Source organism: Columba livia, chromosome 1, assembly GCF_036013475.1.
Source record: "Columba livia isolate bColLiv1 breed racing homer chromosome 1, bColLiv1.pat.W.v2, whole genome shotgun sequence".
Lineage (NCBI taxonomy): Eukaryota > Metazoa > Chordata > Aves > Columbiformes > Columbidae > Columba > Columba livia.
The window spans coordinates 37,846,376-37,865,623 of record NC_088602.1 but is presented as its reverse complement, the minus strand read 5'-3'; the positions used below and the strand labels follow the sequence as shown (position 1 = coordinate 37,865,623).

Below are 19,248 nucleotides of genomic sequence, written 5' to 3'. Positions count from 1 at the left end.
CACAGCCCTCTGGGACACGTAGTCCGGAGGGATGAAGGGGCGGTGCGCAAGCAAACAGGTGCGGCCACTGGGGCGGCTCGCCAGCGCTTTGCCGAGAACAGCTGATTCACTGGTGATTGGCAGGAGGCCAGCCAACCGAGAAACGACGTTTCCGTCGCGCCGCCGGGGGATTGGCTAGCGCGGGGAGGCCGGAGGCGGGACAAGCATTGGCGGGACGATTCGGACGGCGGGACATTCCTGGGCTCTGACAGGCGCCGGCGAGCGGCCGTTGGGAGCGCGCGCCCCTGCCCCGCCGCTGGGATTAGAGCCTCGCTAAATCCTTTGCTGCGCTGAGACGTCGGTGGCGGCTTTAGCCCTGAGCCTCCCTCCTCCCCCCGCTGCGTCCTGTCCGGCCGAACTCAGCTAAGCTGCGCTAATCGCTGGCGCCCAGCTCGGCCAGGGCCGCCGGGCCTGGGCCCGATCGCGGGCAGCGGCCTCCCCTCATCTCCCCTCCCCTCCTCGCATCTCTCGGGCGCGACCATGGAGCCGCGGCGGCCAAGATACTGCGCCCCGTCCTCGCCGCCGGGTCGCGGTGGGCGGGAGAACAAGGGGCTTCGTCGGAAGGGCCCGCCGGGGGCCGGCAGCGCCGGCGGCCCCGAGGAGGCGGCGGACGGCAGGAAGCCCAAATTCGTAAGTACGAGTCGATCCCAAGCCACTCCCTGCCCCCGCTGGGGCTGCCTGAGGTGTGGTCCTTTCTGCCGGGCTTGCGCCGAGGGGCCCCGACCCTGCGGCGGGTCCATCCTCCGCCTCGGGGGGCGGTCACTGACCGAGAGACCGGGGGGCCTGGTGGGAATAGAGGGGCTACAAACCGCCGCCGTCGTCTTCAACCGGGCTTTGAAAGGTGAGCCGGCCAGCTCCAGGTCACCTCCAGGTCACCTCTTTGCCTGTCTGAAAGGACCTGGCTTCATTTTGTACTAAGTTTTCAGGTCTCTCCTCTTCATCATAAAGCTTTATTATCTTACTGTTTGACAGCTATGGGTATAAGATGAACGGAATTCTAGCTTTTAAATTATGTTACTTTTATTTAAACTGGATTTTTTTTTTTTATTTTATTTTGGTGATGTAAACTGTACAGTGAAAAACTGAGTCTTTGAATTTAAGGAACATAGCAAAGTTCTTCTCCCTAGCCCTGCTTTTACGATCTTTTGGCTGTCATGCCAAGAAACTGGGGAACTTGAAATGACTGATAATTGTCCACAAGACAATGTGTCTGTGAGATGTGCTCTAACTAAAAAGCACCCAGGAAGAGCCAGTTTTTGTTTGGACATCATGAGATTTCCAAGTGTTAAGCTGGCACAAACATACATTCTACCACTGTATCCACCACATATGGAGCAGATGCATCCCATGCTTATATTTAGGTGATGCACATGTTAGTCTTTGTTCAGTCGACTCTGAGCCACAGAATCACAGAATCTTAGGGACTGGAAGAGACCTCAAAAGATCATCTAGTCCAATCCCCTCACCAGAGCAGGAACACCTAGATGAGGTTACATAGGAAGGCGTCCAGGCGGGTTTAAAGCCAGCCTGCTTTAAGCTGCATTATATGCTTACAAAATAGATACTGTAATATACCTACCATAGAGTAGATTCTTGATTCTAGGGCATCTTTGTGCGATATTTAGGACTTGAATGTCTGGCACCTGAGCACAGGTTCAAAAATGTTAGCTAGAAAACAGTATCAAACTGTAGGCTGGCCAAACCTGTTCTGGAAGGTCACAACTTGCTCCTAGCATTCCTGTTTCCTGGAATCCTTTGTATATTGTGACTGCGCAGATTGCTCTTGGATCCAAGTCCGTGTGCCTGTTTTTGCATGTTAGAATGGGCATGTATGAAGCAGTGTGACCAAGAGCTGTTTGCTTGTCTTTATAATTGGCTATGTACCTTCTGGAGGTGCATGCATTTTAGTCATGAAGGTGATACAGCTGGATGTGCTTTAGAAGAGATTCCCTGAGTAAAAACCTATATGGTCTGCTCAGTCTAAAAGACTGAACAGGGTTACAGGTATATAACTTGGCTGGATTATTGCTGTGGTAAATGGGAGACATGGATTTGTGTGTGAGACTGATGAAAGCACTGAGTCAAAAAGTTAAACTTCTTATCGATACTTTAACTGTTAAATTCTTATGCTTACAGGATATTGCAATAATTTTCCACTTTTTTCCCTAACCATGTGTTAAAACAGAAATAGGGTGTTGCCATCATGTTCACTTTTTTTTTCATGTGTGTTAAAATAGAAATAAAATACAATAATTTATTTACTACATAATCCTACTAGACATGTGGTACAAGCCACTGAGAATTTTTTGTTAAATGAACTTTGATTGACTTTTTAGTGAAAGCAAGCCTTCTCTTAGATGCAGGAGCTTGTCTGGTGCATGTCTAGACTTCCCAGGCTAGGCAAGGGTGATTTTGAGCATGAGTAGATATGGGCATCAGCTGTCTGTCTTCTTGAGGTCACAGTGTTGATTTTTGATGCAGCTTACAGGAAATAAAGGGAGTTAAATTTCGGTATCTGACCTAGCTTTGTAGAGTGTATATGATCATAATGTAGTTTTTTTTAAAATTTTGTCCTGCCCTTGTTCCACCTGCCCAGTTTCTGAAACTCTTTAAGCAGGGATGACTGAGAATATGCTTAATCTATGACAATACCTTGTCAAACCGCAACTTTCAAAAGAGCTGATTATCCCACAGTAGTCAGTGTTGGAGCGGCCTCACCTTGAGTCCTGTGTGCAGTTCTCGGCCCAACAATTTAAGAAGGATATGAAGGTGCTTGAATGTACCCAGAGAAGGAAGGCAACAAAGCTGGTGAAAGGGCTGGCAGGAATGTCCTATGAGGAGCAACTGAGGACATTGGGTTTGTCTAGTTTGGAGAAGAGGTGGCTGAGGGACCCTTGTTGCTCTCTACAGCTTCCGGAGGAGGGGAAGTGGAGGGGGAGGTGCTGATCCCTTCTCCCTGGTATCTAGTGATAGGATGTGTGGAAATAGTTCAAAGCTGTGTCAAGGGAGGTTTAGACAGACATAAGGAAGCATTTGTTTACCAAGAGGGTTGGTCGAACACCTGAACAGGCTTCCTGGAGAGGTGGGCAATGCCTGAAGCCTGTCAGTGTTTAAGAGGCATTTGGACAATGTCCTTAGTAATGTGTTTTAGCTTTGTCAGCCCTGAAGTGGTCAGGCAGTTGGACGAGACAATTGTTGTAGGTCACTTCCAGCTGCAATATTGCATTCAGTTTTGCCCTGGGGTGTTGATACAAGATGGAAGAATTCTAGTTCTCCAAACCTGGATTGTGTTCTGGATTGCTCACTGGGTGACCTAAAGAAAAGTCAGAGGTGAATATTTCATGAATAGAGTTTAGTGGCTCTGTCTTCATGTAAACTGTTATGAGGGGTATAGTTTACAAACGTAATCTGTGGAATTTAACGGTTACTAAAGAGCAGCATGCTGCTCCATGCAGAATATTTATCACCCAGCTATTAAATCTAAAATTGACAAACTCCTTCTTATCTACCTCCTGTTGTCTTACAAGACTGATTTTTTTTTCTTTTTTTTTTTTTTTTTAATTGTGGGGGAGATGGTGTAACTGGGTTGACCTGTTCACATCTAATTCTTCCCATAATATGTCTTCAATATACCTTTATTAGTTAAATTAGTTTGTGTCAGAATACATAAAACTTTTCTTACTCTTCTGAATTCTCTGTAATCCAGTCCTAGATATAAGATGTAGCCTTTCCTGTGTTTGGGATACTTACAGTGCCATACTTCTTCATGTCACTTAAATTATATTTCTGATCTCTTGTACGTTTGTCAAATATGGATGAAATTGGCTCTTAGATTCAGTTAACTCAAGTCATCCACATTGTATTAGTCTAATTTTCTTCAGTGTGAAAGGCTTGAAAATAAGTTCCAGGTTGGACCATTCCAATCAATGCAACATATTGATCTGTCACAGCAGATATGCTAATCTGAAAAAGAATTTCATCTCCTGACAAACCTTGAGGTGAAATTGGATTGCTGTTTGCAAAGCTGACATCGTTAACATGTACCTCCTTCTTTTTTTTTACCTCCAAAGAAAGTTCTTGTTTCTTAAAAATCACTTCATTTGGAGAGTGGAGAAAGAGTCTTTGAGCTAAACAGTAACAGTGGTTGATTCCAGTCAAATATCATCTTGAAGTACTGCCTTTCTGAACAAGCTGGTTTCTCAGAAGTAGTGAATGAGTTGTAAGTCCTCAGTTCTCTCTGTTCTTTTACAGAAAAAAATAATAATTAAGGAGTGGTGTTTAATTTTGAAGCACATACCAGCTTGGCTTTTTTCAGCAGGTCCAAGGTTTTGCAAGTGTGGGACTCTTAAAAGGATAAAAGATGCTCTATGGTACTGTGGTACTTCAGCTTATTGAGAGCTCTTAAATTCACCCTTGAGGGTTAGGGCCTAGTAAAAAGAGGAAATGAATTGAAGGATGACAGTGTTCATACCTGTTTTCTGTGTATACATTTACTGAGAAATACATTTTTGAAGTCTTCTGGGGAGTGGGGTAAAAAGCCATTGCTTGCCGCTTTCTGTCCTTGATTTTTTTTTTTTTTTTTTTTTTTTTTCCTTAGAAGTGTTTGGAAATCATAAGAGAGAGTGCTATATTACGTGACTTCCAACTTCATTTCTCTGGGACTACATCCTGAGGACTCCTAGGCCTCAAAAGATCAATTTCTAGCTCAAGTTAGAGGTGTTTCTATTAAATTCAGTATAGTATTGATGTGTATTCAGTGACTTTCAGGTTACGTTTTTGATGAAGCTTTTTATGAAATTTATGTGAGTCAAGAAGACTTTCTTGTTGGCACCAATCTGTTAAAAATAGACAAATTAACACTTGCATTTAACAGTGTCTGTAAATCAAAGAAAGATGTAGTTAAGAGCATTTCTCTGACATAGAGAAGAAAGGTAAGACCGATCTCTGTCAATATCTTTAATTACAAAGTGACTGAATTATTGCTGCAGTTAGGCTGCAGTATAAGACCTTGAATCTAAATTAGTCTTTTAAAGAAATGATTGCTGAACAGATGTTACCTAAAACACTTTATTGCAGCTTTGTAAAATTGTAAATTCCTCATGCTGTTATTTTTGTTGGCATGAATTAACACTGTGGGTTATGATATTAAATTTTACTGCTGTGTTCTAGCACTTTGTTATATAATCTTACCTGTAAGCACCAATTTTGAGTTTAACTCATCAATGTCTAAAGAACATCACAATCAGTGTAGGAACTGTCTTGTTAAGATAATTTTGCCCCTGATTGCTTTTCAGACTGCTTTCTAAGCAACAGAGAGAGTGATAAAGCTATTAAATAAATGCTGAAGTAGTATATTGGAAATTAAAAGCAGGAAATGCTGTGGAGTTACACAGCAGTTTCTAAATTGCATTTACAGACGGAGGTAGCAAAGTTACTGAGGGAATATTGTGACAAAGGAGATCCTAAAGTAATAGCGTTCACTGTAATCATCCAATTTACATCTCTACAACTGAGTCTACAGATTTCCTTGCAATCCCTGCTTCACTGTTCTGGTTGTGTTTCTGCTGGAGAATAACCTTTGGGGAAGAAAACCAGTTTGTGTTGAATCTTTTTGGTGATAGAATTAATGGGCAGTGTGTGATGAGTTCTTCTCACTAATTTAAAAAGGTACAGAGGGGATTGTGTGATTATATGCACATTCTTAGTCTTTGTTTCTCTAGTTTCAGCATTCGAGTTTGAGTCGTCCATTTCTAAAACTCATTGCATCTTGCTTAAAGCCTTTTTTTTTTTTTTGGGTTCTTATCTTGTAGCTACATGTAGGCTCTAAGCTCGTCTTAACAGAGAAGGTATCTGTGTATGCAGTAGCTTGGGGGAGTGTTATATGTGGGTTTGTTTGCTTAATTTCTTCTGCAAGGAAGGCAGAAATGAAGATCCATAAAGTATTTAGATACCAGACTCTGTGACTTTTTTAGTTTTTTTGCAATTTGAAGTACTTCATTGTGGTGGAACCAACACATGTTGAAATTCTTGTTTAGCTGTCTGAAACTCCTGAAACTCCTCTCATACTGCCAGGGCTGTATGACTGGTTGACTGTCTTCTAATTCCATTTATGATCAACAAATCAGACCTTGTCTGCCTTTCTGATGGCAAACTCACTCTCTCCCTTCTGGGCATAACTCGAGTTCAAGTACCAAACATGCTGTTTTTAAACATGGTGTTTTGATGCAGGAACTCAGATGAGCCATGTCACTCTGTGTTTATGTGATGGTGAAAAGCGCACTTGCAAAGAATGGAGATGCTGCCCCTTTTGGTAGAGTGCCAAAACTTTTAGATGATATAGACTATACTCTGCATTTTACTGGAATATTCTTCATTTCCAGGCCACACTGAGCTGTAGTGCTTGTGGCAGAAAAGCCAAAGACACGAGACTGACGGTCCTGTGTGAGAAGGTGGCATTCTCCTGTATTCTAGTCCTGTTTGCCTGGACTGTTATGGGGCATTTGAGTATAATTTTGTTTATAGATGTGCCTATGCAAAGATAGAGAAATAAATCTAATGACACAAAAGATCCAAATAGTACTGTTAATGGAATGAAGTGGCATTTCTCATGTCTTTGCTTCACTGTCTCTACCCAGAGTTGTCATGGGTAATTATATAGACAATGACTCAAATTGTCTTGCAGATTAAGCTCCAGTATTGCTACTGCTTGGATGTGCAACATAAGATCGTCCTCCATATGACAATAAGATTCTTTACTGTGAATATATGTGAGACCAAACAGTATTTGCCTTACTTTTCCCTAGCTGAGTGGTGCAGAAGTTGCATCACAAATGCTTTCATCATGTATGACCTTTTCAAGATACAGAGCACTCTTTCTGTTCTGTGAGTAGCCCTCTTGTTGCCATGCATGTGTTGTGAATCTCAGTTCTTGTGTCATAGAATCATTTTGGTTGGAAAAGACCTTTAAGATCATCAAGTCCAACTGTTAACCTAACACTGCCAAGTCCACCTCTAAACTACGTCCCTAAGAACCTCGTCTATGTATGTGTCTTTTAAACACCTCTAGGGATGGTGACTCAACCACTTCCCTGGGCAGCCTGTTCCAATGCCTGACAACCCTTTTCTGTGAAGAATTTTTTCCTAATATCCGATCTAAACCACCCTTGGCGCAACTTGAGGCCATTTCTTCTCGTTCTATCATTTGTTACTTTGGAGAAGAGACCAAGACCCTCCATGCCACAACCTTCTTTTAAGTAGCAATAGACAGCAGTAAGGTCTCCCCTCAGCCTCCCTTTCTCCAGGCTAAACAGCCCCAGTTTCCTCAGCCAATCCTCACAGGCTTGTGGTCCAGCCCCTTCATCAGCTTCGTTGACCTTCTCTGAAGGAGAAGGGATGAAAGGATAAAGCAGTTTTCCCCACTTTACAGAAGTCAGTTCTAATTTTTCAACTCTTTTCTAGGACAACAAAAATGTCACCAACTAGCCAGTTCTGCACATACACATTTTGCAATGTCTCTTGGTCTAAAGAAGAGTTCAACAGAGAGATGAAGACAGCAGGTGACACCAGCACTGTTTCTTTCTAAAGCTCTCACTGTCTTTGATGTTTTGAGATGAGCTGTCTTCTGACAGTTTTTCAAGAATGCTGTGTCATACACTGAATGTATGTGTATATCCTGCGTCCAATGGAATCAATTATTTACCAGTATGCCTGAGGGACATAATCTTCAAAAAGGGGTAATTCCATGTGAGATTGCTTGCTTTCTTCAAAATGATATATCTATACACTTCTTTTTAATTGTCATTTAGCTTTAGCTGAACTACTTTGGCTCAGCTGCAAAACAAACAGCCTCTTCCTTCATATCCCAGACTGAAAACTAAAATACCCTGGAAAATGTAATTTCAAAATGTTAGCTCTTTATAAATGTGTTTGTATAGCTGAACACTAACCAATGGTGATACTTCTGCTTTTCCAACTGTAGGTGCTACCAATAAATCTGGACTTCTAAAGTATCTTAATTAATTCCTAATCTCTTCATGGTTTTGTACGGCTTTGAGTAGAAAACAGGATATCAATGTACTTAAAATATCATTAATTTGTTTTTCAATTTTGCATATCTATTTTCTACATGATAAACAGACTAGAGGAATAATATTACTTAGCTCCCGTGCTCTGAAAAGCAATAATGTTATTATTCTGGTGTAGTTCATGGAAGCCACAGAATATCATATGAGTGTTTTCATCCATAGCAAAGCAGTATTCTGTAAGCTTATATCATGTTTTTAGCAGTATTTAATATTACAGGAATATTACGCCAGGTTTGTTTATTTGCTTCCAGGCCTGTGTTTAAGGAAATCTGTTCACTTGAGCAGAATATGTCTTCTGTGCACTGACATATCCAGATCTTAAAATAAAAATACATTCCTGGGGTAGTCAAGCACTCCAACCTCTACCTAACTGTGGTATAGTTACTTTTTCCCATTACAAAACATTTTGTTTAGTTTCTTTGGCCTGGCAAGAATAAAAATTCACCCCTTGTTCCTGAGTCACAGTACTCCTCTAAACTTCATGCCATTAAAAGATCCAGTGTGATAAGATCACATGTAATGTTCCACACCTCTGTATCCCTGAATGCTACAGAAGACTAGAGAAGTTGGTAACTGGTTTTACATTGTACAGCCTTGCCAGAAGAGAAGGACTTGGTGAGGGAGAGGGGAAAAGATCACTTTAGTTATGTTTTAACTAGCTCCTCTGACTGAAACGTCTTATAAAATTCTCAGAATAAGTCTTTTGAGATGTCTTACTGCAAGTCATTCAGCTCTTTAATATTAGAGTGGTAAAAGATCTGAACGTTAGGTTGTAGTTTGTATGGGGTTTCTCCTACTTTATAAAGAAACCTTCTTAACTGGTTGCATAGTAGACTTTCTTTGCACTGATTAGTTAGATGACATGGGTCAGTGAAATGTTCTGATATAGAAAATGGGGAACTTTCCCCACTTCACCACAGTAAATTCCATTGCTGAATTTCAGACCTTAATTGAAAACTACAAAGCTACTGTCTTGAACTATTTCATTAACTTTGTCTTTTTCAAAGAACAAAACCTGAATCTGGAAAATATTGCCTTAATTCCATGGATGATGATAATGATGTCTGTACAGAGCAATCACAGAACATCCAACATCTGTTCCTAAGTGCAAGTGAACCTGATGTTGTCCTTCCTGTGTCTGTTTAGTGGAATGTACGTGAGTTTGACATGAGTCTTAAACTTCCACCTCAAAGCACATCATGCAGGAGATTTTCATTCTAAGCAGATTACTCAGTTTCCTAACATGCTAGAGGAATTTCACAATGGTATCTGTGCATTGCTTAAGGCTTAGCAATTTAAGTTGTGTATATGAAAAAGGAATAAACTTTTATGTTCTTTGCTACCAACTTGCAGTGTAAGACCATATGCTAGTGTTTTTTCCCGCAGTTTTGATCACTTAAGGATAGAGGTATTATAACCAACACCTTGCTAAATGTGAAGTCTTGAGCTCTTGCAGATGATGGAAATTAACGCTTACGCTGCCTTTTTGGGCTATTTAGCAGAATGAGAGGAACAAGTCATAAAATCCAGCTCCACAGCAGTGTGTGTGGCAAACATCTGATCTGACTCTGGCACGAGAACACCAGTTAGAACACTGGGATACAGATCTTCAGTCTCCTGACTTGATTGAAATATTTTCACTTTGTTGTTCTTTTCATTTATTCGAAATCCACATCTATTAGAACATGGAGTATGATTGTCATAAAAGTTCAGTACTGACCTAGCTGCAATTTTTTTTTTTTATTACTGATGGCAGAACTTACACTATGTCACTGAGTACTGAGTGTTTACTCACACTTCACGTGCTTTTTATTTTTAACTTCATAACCATTCATCAGATGCTTCTTCTTCACTTTCTTGACAATACTGAGTAGAGCTATCATAGGTTAATGTTTGATTTAACAAAATTATTCTTCAGTTCTGAGGGAAGAGCCAGAGAAGATATCATGAGTAATGACGCCCAAGTATTGTTGACTTGTTGAGGATAAAGCAAGTGTTTCCAGATCTGATTAATTTAGATGTAGCCATTGACAATTGCTATAGCTACTGCCAAGCTTTGTACCCTAGGCAGCGAGGGAAGACTAAGAATAGGGTAAGAGTCTATCTTACTAAGTATGTGACCTCACATTCTTCCCATTTCTCTGCCAAGTCTGTTCTCAGCTTCTTAATAAAAACTATAAAAGCTATCCCTGCAACACTGACTCATCAGTCACCAATGTTGCTCTTCAGTGCTGCTGTTCAGTTTTGTGCAAGAGCTCTGCGTCCCAGTACTTGCTCCCGTTTGTCAATGTGCAGTGGAGAGCAAAAGAGTTGATTCAAGAACTGTTGTTTCACACAGCAGTGAGTGATTTTTCTTTAGATTTTTGGATGTTACTACTAATAAATGCTTATGGCAGTTTCTACACATAACTTCATGCTCCACTTGCCACATAGGCAATGCTTGAGAGCAGTCAACAATCTCAGTTGCTCAAGTGTTGCAGCTTGGCAGAGAGTTTTGAACTGCTGTGCTGTTCTTCTAAGGAATTTAAAAACTCTGGATTGATTCCTTGGTGGTGTCCCCGCAGGCTTTTTGAGAAGACACAATTGTAGTAGCTGAACTATGAACAGGTCTTCTGTATTTAGCTCTGAATTATAATAAACCGCAACTTGTTTCAAGCTGTGCTTGGTTTGTATTCTTCTGGTGTTATTTTAAGGGTCAGATTACAGTTGTGTTGTGTTTTGTTTTTTTTTTTTTTTTTTTTTTTTTAAATCTACACTGTATTCCCTGTATAACTTGCCGTACACTGTAAGCCAGCGAAGTACAACTTGCCAAGAAATTATTACTTTATTTCAAGTGCCATGATTCAATACTGTTTAACTTGCATCTTATTTTGAGTAACTGTAACTAACTGACACTTGCTTTTTTGTTTGGGTTTTTTGGCTGTTTTTTTTACTGCACGATTGTGACATGACTGGTTTCCTGTTTGATTTACAGCACTTAAATATCAAGACACTGACAGATGATGTGGTAAGCCAACCCAAGTTTTTTTTTGGCTTTGCTAAGCTAATAACCTTATTGCTAATGCAATAGAAATAACCTTACTGGGAGAAGAAACTCTCTTAATTGTGAAGTTAACTTTAGTTAATTGGCAAATTCTCACTAAACTGTTAATTATCTGTAACAAACTCAGTGCAAGTAGAAAAAAATCTATGGATGGCTTTGAAGTATGCTCTAATCATAGCTAAATGAGATTGACACAAGTAATTGTGCCAGCTTACATGTGGCAGTTATCTGTGATTGCATGTTTAATATTGAAGTTACTTGGGCTGCATGTCTAGCTTAAAATACCGTGTTTAACAAACTAACAGTTGCTTGTAAAACTCTTTAATGCTTTCTTCAAACAGTGTTAGGTATATTCAGTGTCATGCTAACACTGTGTTTCTCAAACTTAATCTGTCTCTTGAATAGGAGATGAGGTTCTGTATCACAAAGCAGTTTTTTTTTTTCTTGCTGTTGAAGTTACCTGTTTCATTGTCTGTACTATTCTTTTCCAGATAAGAATAGCTTTTCTTAAAGTGGATCATTCTATGAAGTCTTTGATCTTTAACCTAGGAAGTAATGTTCTATAGGCATCTAAAGATCAGCTATTATGACTTCAGTGCTAAACAGAGTTCTTGCTGAAGTACTTCCGGGCATAACTGAGAGCTTAAGCATGGAGTGTTTTATGCTGGATGATGTGCAACACACTTGTGCTCAGAAATGCTGGCTGCTGTTTCCTGCCTTAGGGAACAGTGGTGTGGTCATTTTTGATGAGGTGTGCACAGTTAGTATTGTTGAGTTTACAACCTCCATCTGTCCTTCCTAGACTGATTTAAATCACCTGTTGCTATTTCTTTAACAGGTTTTCATAGTCTTGAAATGATTAAGAAATTTGAGTCTGGGTTGATAATGCAACTGATTGGATTTTTTACCCAGTGGTAAAGTTGAAGTAAGAGAAGATTAACAAATGGAATGTTTAAGATTGTATTTGATGTTATAGCTTTCAATGAAATAACGTATTTCCTTTCTTCTCGTGGGCAATCGTTTGCATGCTAACTTGCTCTCTGCTGCACTACGCTTTATAAAATAATGATATTGTATTACTCCCAGTCTGTTTCTTACAAATACAGTGTTGTGTAACAGTGACCAGGAACTTTTATTTTTTATGTTTAGGTAAGTTAGCAACATATTGAGAGTCTAAAATGCAGGTTGCTTTTCAATATTTGAATTGTATTGGATTATTCCTGAGATGCTGATGAATTGTCTACTTTTAGTGATGAATCCCTGTTAAGTTCAGAAACACCTTATTTTTTTACACAATCAACACAAGCTTCTTTTAGCTTGTTTATTTACGAACTATGAAGCCAAGAATTTTATTCTTGTTCTACAGAGGAGGGGCAAGTAGGTATCTGAGACATTATCTACCTGCAAGATCACTGTGGAAGCAGGCCTGTTTTCTATCTCAAGTGTTCTACATTCCAACAAATGGTTGATAAGGCTCATAAAGACTAAAAAATCCCTGCATATTGACAGAATTTTATTAAAAGATACATTATACAGACAAAAATGAAATGTATACTAAATTTCTATATAACACAGATTTATGTTGTCTGATTTCGTAGCAACTGCTTTAAAGATAAGAAAGGCTGTATAATTTCTGGTATGTAGAGAAACAAGATTTGGAGTGCAATATGTTCTGTGCATTCAAGATGTGACTGTGCACAGGCCTATCCTCTGTAACTGTTAATTTTCTACCATTAGTTAATGATTGGCTCTTAAGAAAGGTAAAATCAGCTCTGGGAGGTTGTGAATATTAGGAATAAGGAGTCATCTAATGAAAGGGTTCCTTCTGAGTATCTTGGTTTATGCAACTCTTTCTTGTACTAAAAGCTCTACTGCTAGCAGCGGAATTTCTCGTATAGTAAGAACAGTTAATCCTGTAGAGCAATTTGACTGTCAAAGAAAGAATATACTTTTTTTAATCTTCTGGAGCTTTGAGCAAAAAGATGTTAAGAGGTCTTTGATTCACAATCATTGGAAGTAACTTCTTTGATCTCATTGAAGTATTTTTGCTGGTAAGGAAAAATGCTGATTTGCTTTTACTTCCAAAGATATTGAAAGAAATTGATGCAACCCTATTCCCCTATGTGTTCCCCATCCACTAAAAATAACAACTATTTCAAATGAAGACACAGGATTTGTTCAACATTGTGTTCTACTTCCTTTCTTCTTACATTGTTAATGTTCTGTTAATTCTAGTTCTTTGTCATGTGTCTACATCAGGGTGTTACTGCAGACTTTGTTGATTGAGCTGTTGGTTTCTGTGGCTAAAGTGAGTGGCAAAATGTCTGGGATATTGAGTCATGCTGTAGTACTTGTGCAGATTTTCCAGATGCAAAATTGTGTTTAGTGAGTATATAAGTAGTGGATAGTCAAAAACGTGAACTTGAAAATTGAGGATGGCAGTACTTTTTGTCCTAGAGATCCATAAAGCGGAGTGAGAAAGACACCTAGAGAAAGAGCAAAGCTATAAGCAATGCTATTGTCTTTATGCTTTCAGCCAGAAAATGAAGATTTCATACCTGCGTATTCCATATCAGAACTCTCCTAATAAGTTGTGCTTAGTGATAGTCATTGGTGTCTTGATGGTCCATATGTGGGTGTGTGTGTTTCTTCGTGAGAATGGGAGTGGGAGGGGAAGAAATAAGACTGTTTAGTACTTCTGGTAACATAGTTTAGACTAAACCAGAACAATTCTGTAAACCTGTCTCTTCATAATTAGGTATCAGAAGTAGTGATACCTAATTTGTGGCAAACAGCACACTTTATGTAGCCAGGACTTCTCTCTGATACTGAATTGCCTACTCTTTTAGGATAAAGGTTGTACTTGTAGTGCAGTAACATCCTCTAGTAATATATACTCCATAAACATGTCTTGGTGGAAAGTTTGCTGTTTCTATGGTGAAGAAAACAAAGATCCAAGCCAATGGTTACTTTGTAGCATGTTGATCTGGACCCTTTTGGGTAATTTTCTTCCCTAGGAACATCCCAGAGCTTTGCACAGTGATTTGGGATGTTAACAAAGGATAATATTTTACTATTTTTGTCTTACAAAATTGGTATAGATTCATGTGCTTTGTACAGCTGGAGAAAAGGAATATGAAGAGATACAGTTATGGTTCTTGTTTCAAGGGCATTACATCTGTTAGCTTCAACCTTAATGTGAGAGGATTTTGCATCACTTGATTTATATGCTTTATGTGTTCCAGGCATCACTGTTCTTTGCACTAAACCAAAGTGCAGGAATCACAGAGCTAGTGCCAGAAACATCAAATCCACATGGTATGGTGCAGCTGTTGAGCCAATATGTTAGCTTGGGTCCAGACCAAAGCATGTCATGTCTAATCTGGTGAACACCATCTCCAAGAATGAAAAAGAAAAGTCAAGGAATCAAGGGCTATTGTGGATGATGGAATTTTAGTCCTTTGTTTCTTTTTCAGTAGGTCATGAAGTGTGTCTTCCAGGGCAAAGCCACTGTACTGTGCTACTGCTTACCTTGAAAAAGGATAGATTTTTGTAAATTTTTCTAAGAATTTTTTTTCATGAGTTCAGATAATGTTTCAGCTGTAAACTCCTTTTACTATTGGTTATGACAGGCCCACTTTCATAACTTTCATATCCTGTATAAACCTAACTAATTCTTCCATCTGCTACCTGCTAATTTGGTACAATTTCTATTATTTTTTCTAAATGCTGGTATCCAATCACTACAGTAAATATAGTCTAAACAGTGTTTATAAAGAAATACAGCATATGTTCATAGTGTTTGTGTATTTAAAAAAATTTAGGTTGCTTAGCCAGTGATGAGATATTGGATTAGGTCCACCACTTTAAGTATGGTTAGCATCCTATTTTAGGTAAAATCCTCTTGACTAAATATGTGGACAGTGTGCATAATAACTTTAAACTTTGGAGACCTACAAGTTGTTGCATGCAAGCTTTTCTTCCAAATATGGGCAGTAGGAAACACTTTATATGCCAAGTGAAAATAACACTGTTGGAAGTTTTTCTACAAAAACCTCCTGGTATTTATTCATTTTTTTTTTTTTTTACTGGTGTGCTTATTGTTCCATTGCCTGTTTGGGTCTGAGGTCTTCAGTCTGGATATGGAGAAGAAAGGTAAGACCCAGTTGATCTAATGTTCTGTCCTTGATGTAGGTAGCCTCAGCTGCTAAATCAGTATGTATATTCCCTACCCACTTCCTTTCCAATCGTAAATAAGACCAGCTGTGCCAGTCGATTCAGCTTGATTTGTTGGGTCCCAGAACATTCACAAAGCAGAGGTGTTAGTAGCATTCCTCAGAAAATAACTGTTTTCTTCTGTTTGGGTTATTCTAGGAGTTATTGTCTGCAAATGGTTAATCACCTTCAAATTAAATTGTTCAGTTAACTTGCAACTGAGTGTAAGCACCACGGTTCTGACAGTTGCAGCAATAACTTGAAGTAAAATATGATGGAGAATCTATTGTGGTATTTGTTTTTTTACATTTATTTCAAATTTGACAATATAAAGCAATTACAACTCTGTTTTTAAATAGAGCATCTGTGTTTAAAAGAACGTTACTGAATTTATTGGCTGACACGGCATCCTGCATATGTCAGTTTTGTGTTAAACATGACATCCAGTTGTTAACAGTCTCAAAGATGGATAGGCCTATGGGAATTCTCTAGCAAGTCTTGTCTCCTCAATAGTAGCGGATGCCTTCAAGCTTTTCCGGATGGCATCCCGTTCTCATTCTCATCTGACTGGCTGTACTCTGTAGCTGAGAGGCATTGAATCAAGGCTGGAGTGAAGCACTGGCAGAACTAGTGATCGTGAATGTGGTTACACATGCGTCTGTTGGATTTTATTTTTGAGGAATTTCTTAATATAGCAATAGATGCTCTTGTGTTAGTGAAGGGGGCTGGAGAAGATGAGGGAGGTGGGATGGCAGGGAAATAATACCTTTCATTCCTGCATGCATAGCAGCTCTGTTAGGAGGTGTTGTCTCGATAAGCTGTTGAGCCAGCAATTAGTCTAACAATAACTAATCCATTGATTCCTGCATTATCAAGTGTGTAAGTTCAATAGATACTGTTGTCTTAGAGAATGCTATGAGAAGTCTTCACTAAGATCAAAATGACAGCAGAAATAGATGTACTCTAGAGACCGAATCAGACGGTGTGATGACCCAGGTTTGTATTGTGGATCTCTCTATAACTTTGGTTTTCAGGTCCATGGTGTGTGCATAAAATCATTTTGTTATTTTGTAGGCTCTCAATGGATTTATAGAGAACCTATGAAATAAAACTTCACCATTCTTCCTGTGAAGTTTGCTTCATTTTGGCTCTTGCTACCACTGATTCAAATTCTCATACTAATTTACAGGCAGTCTGAAATCAACACTGCAGGAGGGTGAATGTTGCTTATTTAGACTTGTCATTTTCTCTCTTTCCTTAGTACTGTGTATTGCGGCTTTCTATATATTTTGAGAATGTCTAGAACACCGTTAATAGTTTCAAACAGTGCAGGAGATGATCCTGTAATGCTTGATTGCAGGTTATGAGTTTTAAGTCCATTTGGACTTGGTGATTTTAAGGGTCTTTTCTAACCCAAATGACTCTGTGAATGATTCTAGTATTTTAAGTAGTAAAATTTGTTCACATGCTGTCACAGAGGCACCCCAAAGTCAGTTGTAGGCAGACAAGAAGTTCCAAAACAGACTTTATTCTGGCCGGAAAAGTGCAGCCAATAAACCGACTAGAAACAGGGTTTATACAATTAGTTAGCACTCCGACAACATAAAATACAAGTTCAGATATCAGTTGAGGAGATTATTGGGGTACAGCAAAATAGGAATAATGAGGATCCACAGCGTGCCTGCACACGCTCACAAGAAACAAAACCATAGCCCTCTGACTTCAGGGTGCCTACAAGAAATAATCACTCGCCTGGGTTAGGCAAGGACTCACACTTACCTGGTTAGGCAAGGACTCATTCAAGGATCCATCCAGTAAATAACCACTCATCTAAACGAGGAGGTGAGGCGCTCTCAATCCCGGGAAGTCTCCTTAGATGGCATCCCAGTCTAAGAAGAGGGCTCCAGTTCACAGACCTGCTACTCTGAGAAGACCACTCCAAGGGGGCCTTTGTCAGGAACCCCGTTTTGTAGTCTGGTCAGATCTGGCTGTGGGCATTACAACATGGTCCAGAAGCTTTGCAGCTACTCTGGGCACCTCCTCTGCTGACGACCCTGTCAATTGACTGAGGGTCCCACCCCTCCAGCTGGTGGAGGTGAAATCACCCTGACCCGGGATAGGGAAGGATGCGACTATCACCTTACGTGTGTATGTGGGGACAGGTACAGTGGCACACAAAAGGTGCTGAAAGAGCCATCAGCTGCCCCATTGAAGGCTCCAGATCTCAGCATGATTGTGCAACTGCCACACATGCTAAGAATATCTGATCTTACTGGCAAGGTGGCTATGAACGTTTGACCCCTGTTGGGTAAAGGAAATCCTTTGTTCTGTGAGGGAAAGAAAATGAGGGGGAAAATGAATCTGGTAACACCACAGAGGTGAGATTGCTATAGCTCCATGCCCCACAGGCCCCACCAGTAGTGAGGATGAGCATGTATTCCCAGTAAGCACAAACACATGCATGCAACATGTATGGATGTATATGCATGACAGGCCACACAGATCAACACGAACAGCACCGTGGATGTCATCCTGTTACACTCTTTGGCTGATGAGGATGAAGATCCATTAGTGGGAAACATACAGGGTGGATCCATCTGCAGGTGACTCAGAAGCTTGCTGCCTGGTTGCTGGCCCCCAGATCCCAGACTTCCCTGTGGCTGGCACCTGGGTCACATGAGACCCTGAGGCTGCAGGCTTGCTCCAGTTGCTGATGCAGACCTTGTCACTCAGGGACAGATGTGTATGTGGGCACATACACACAGAGAGCTCTTTGGCAGCTGGTGGGGCTCACCTAGTGCCTCTGATAGGTCTTGTGGCCTTGTTTTCAGAAACACAGGCGTGCACACACAAACAAAAGTCTCCATTCCCTTGCTCAGGCCACTTCACCTGCCCTCTGGCTAGTCCAGCTTGATAGTTGCTAGTGATCATTGACTCACCACCCTCACTCATTCTAGTTGCTGGCACCATGGACACAGCTGAGGTCCTACTCAAGTCGCTGGTACTTAAGTTCACTCACTCTGGTCTCTCCAGTTGCTGGTCTGTGGTCCCTCTGACTCGTGGTCTGATCTTGTTGCTCACATGTGGACTTCCATACACACGTGCACATGAAGTAGAGCATCTCACCCAGGAAAATAGTTGGAAATGGAATTTAATAAGGTAGGACTGACTGTACCGGTTGGGTACAGGACATGGCTAGAAAAGTGTATCAACCAGCAAACTGTTTACACACAACTGGCCCTATTTACCCCCTTATCTTTTTCTCATGCTTGTTCCTCTCCAAATCACTGAGATCCATCCCTTTCCCTGCCTTTGGTTCTTCCCATAAACATTGCAAAATAAGTCTTGGACAATTCCCTGATGTTTTCCCACTTCGTCCCATAATGTGTCTTATGCCCCTAAGCAGTAACACCCTTTAGTCTGAAAGTTGCTCTGGAGAGCTGATCATGTAGACTCATGGGGGGCTGTCAGACCTAGACTGTAAGGCAAAGACTTTGCTGGGACAACCTTGGGAAGAGCCTGCATAGCATGTCTCTTCTACTGAATCTATAATTTGGATTCCGCCACCTACCATTGTGCCTCTGTTCATCTGGGCTTGTGGAGATAAGCCTTTGATGGGTTAAGACTTCCTGTGATAGGCTTGGGAGGAGCCAGGTGAAAGTATTATTTGGGTTCCACCACCCACCAATGTCTTTCTGTGTTCCTATGTATACAAAAGGACCTCTTAGCACATGACCTTAAGAGACAGTCCTTTCCTTTAGTCTTGATCCCACTGCATGCATCTCCTTTCCTCTCGTCCTTCATACAGACAATGAGTATTGAAGAAAATATTTGATACGTCCTACCTGTGTCAGTTTTGTAGCTGTG

At 40.5% G+C, this 19,248-nt stretch overlaps 1 protein-coding gene across 1 annotated transcript in view; it reads left to right on the top strand.

Annotated features, from left to right (window-relative positions):
• Window positions 1–325: 325 nt before the first annotated feature.
• DIAPH3 (diaphanous related formin 3) overlaps window positions 326–19,248 on the top strand; it is a 221,911-nt gene continuing 202,988 nt past the window's right edge. Inside the window, exons 1-2 of the mRNA XM_065055221.1 lie at window positions 326–669; window positions 11,098–11,130. Coding sequence (XP_064911293.1) covers window positions 520–669; window positions 11,098–11,130 — 183 coding nt within the window. The 5' untranslated portion in view covers window positions 326–519. The remainder of the gene's footprint in view (window positions 670–11,097; window positions 11,131–19,248) is intronic.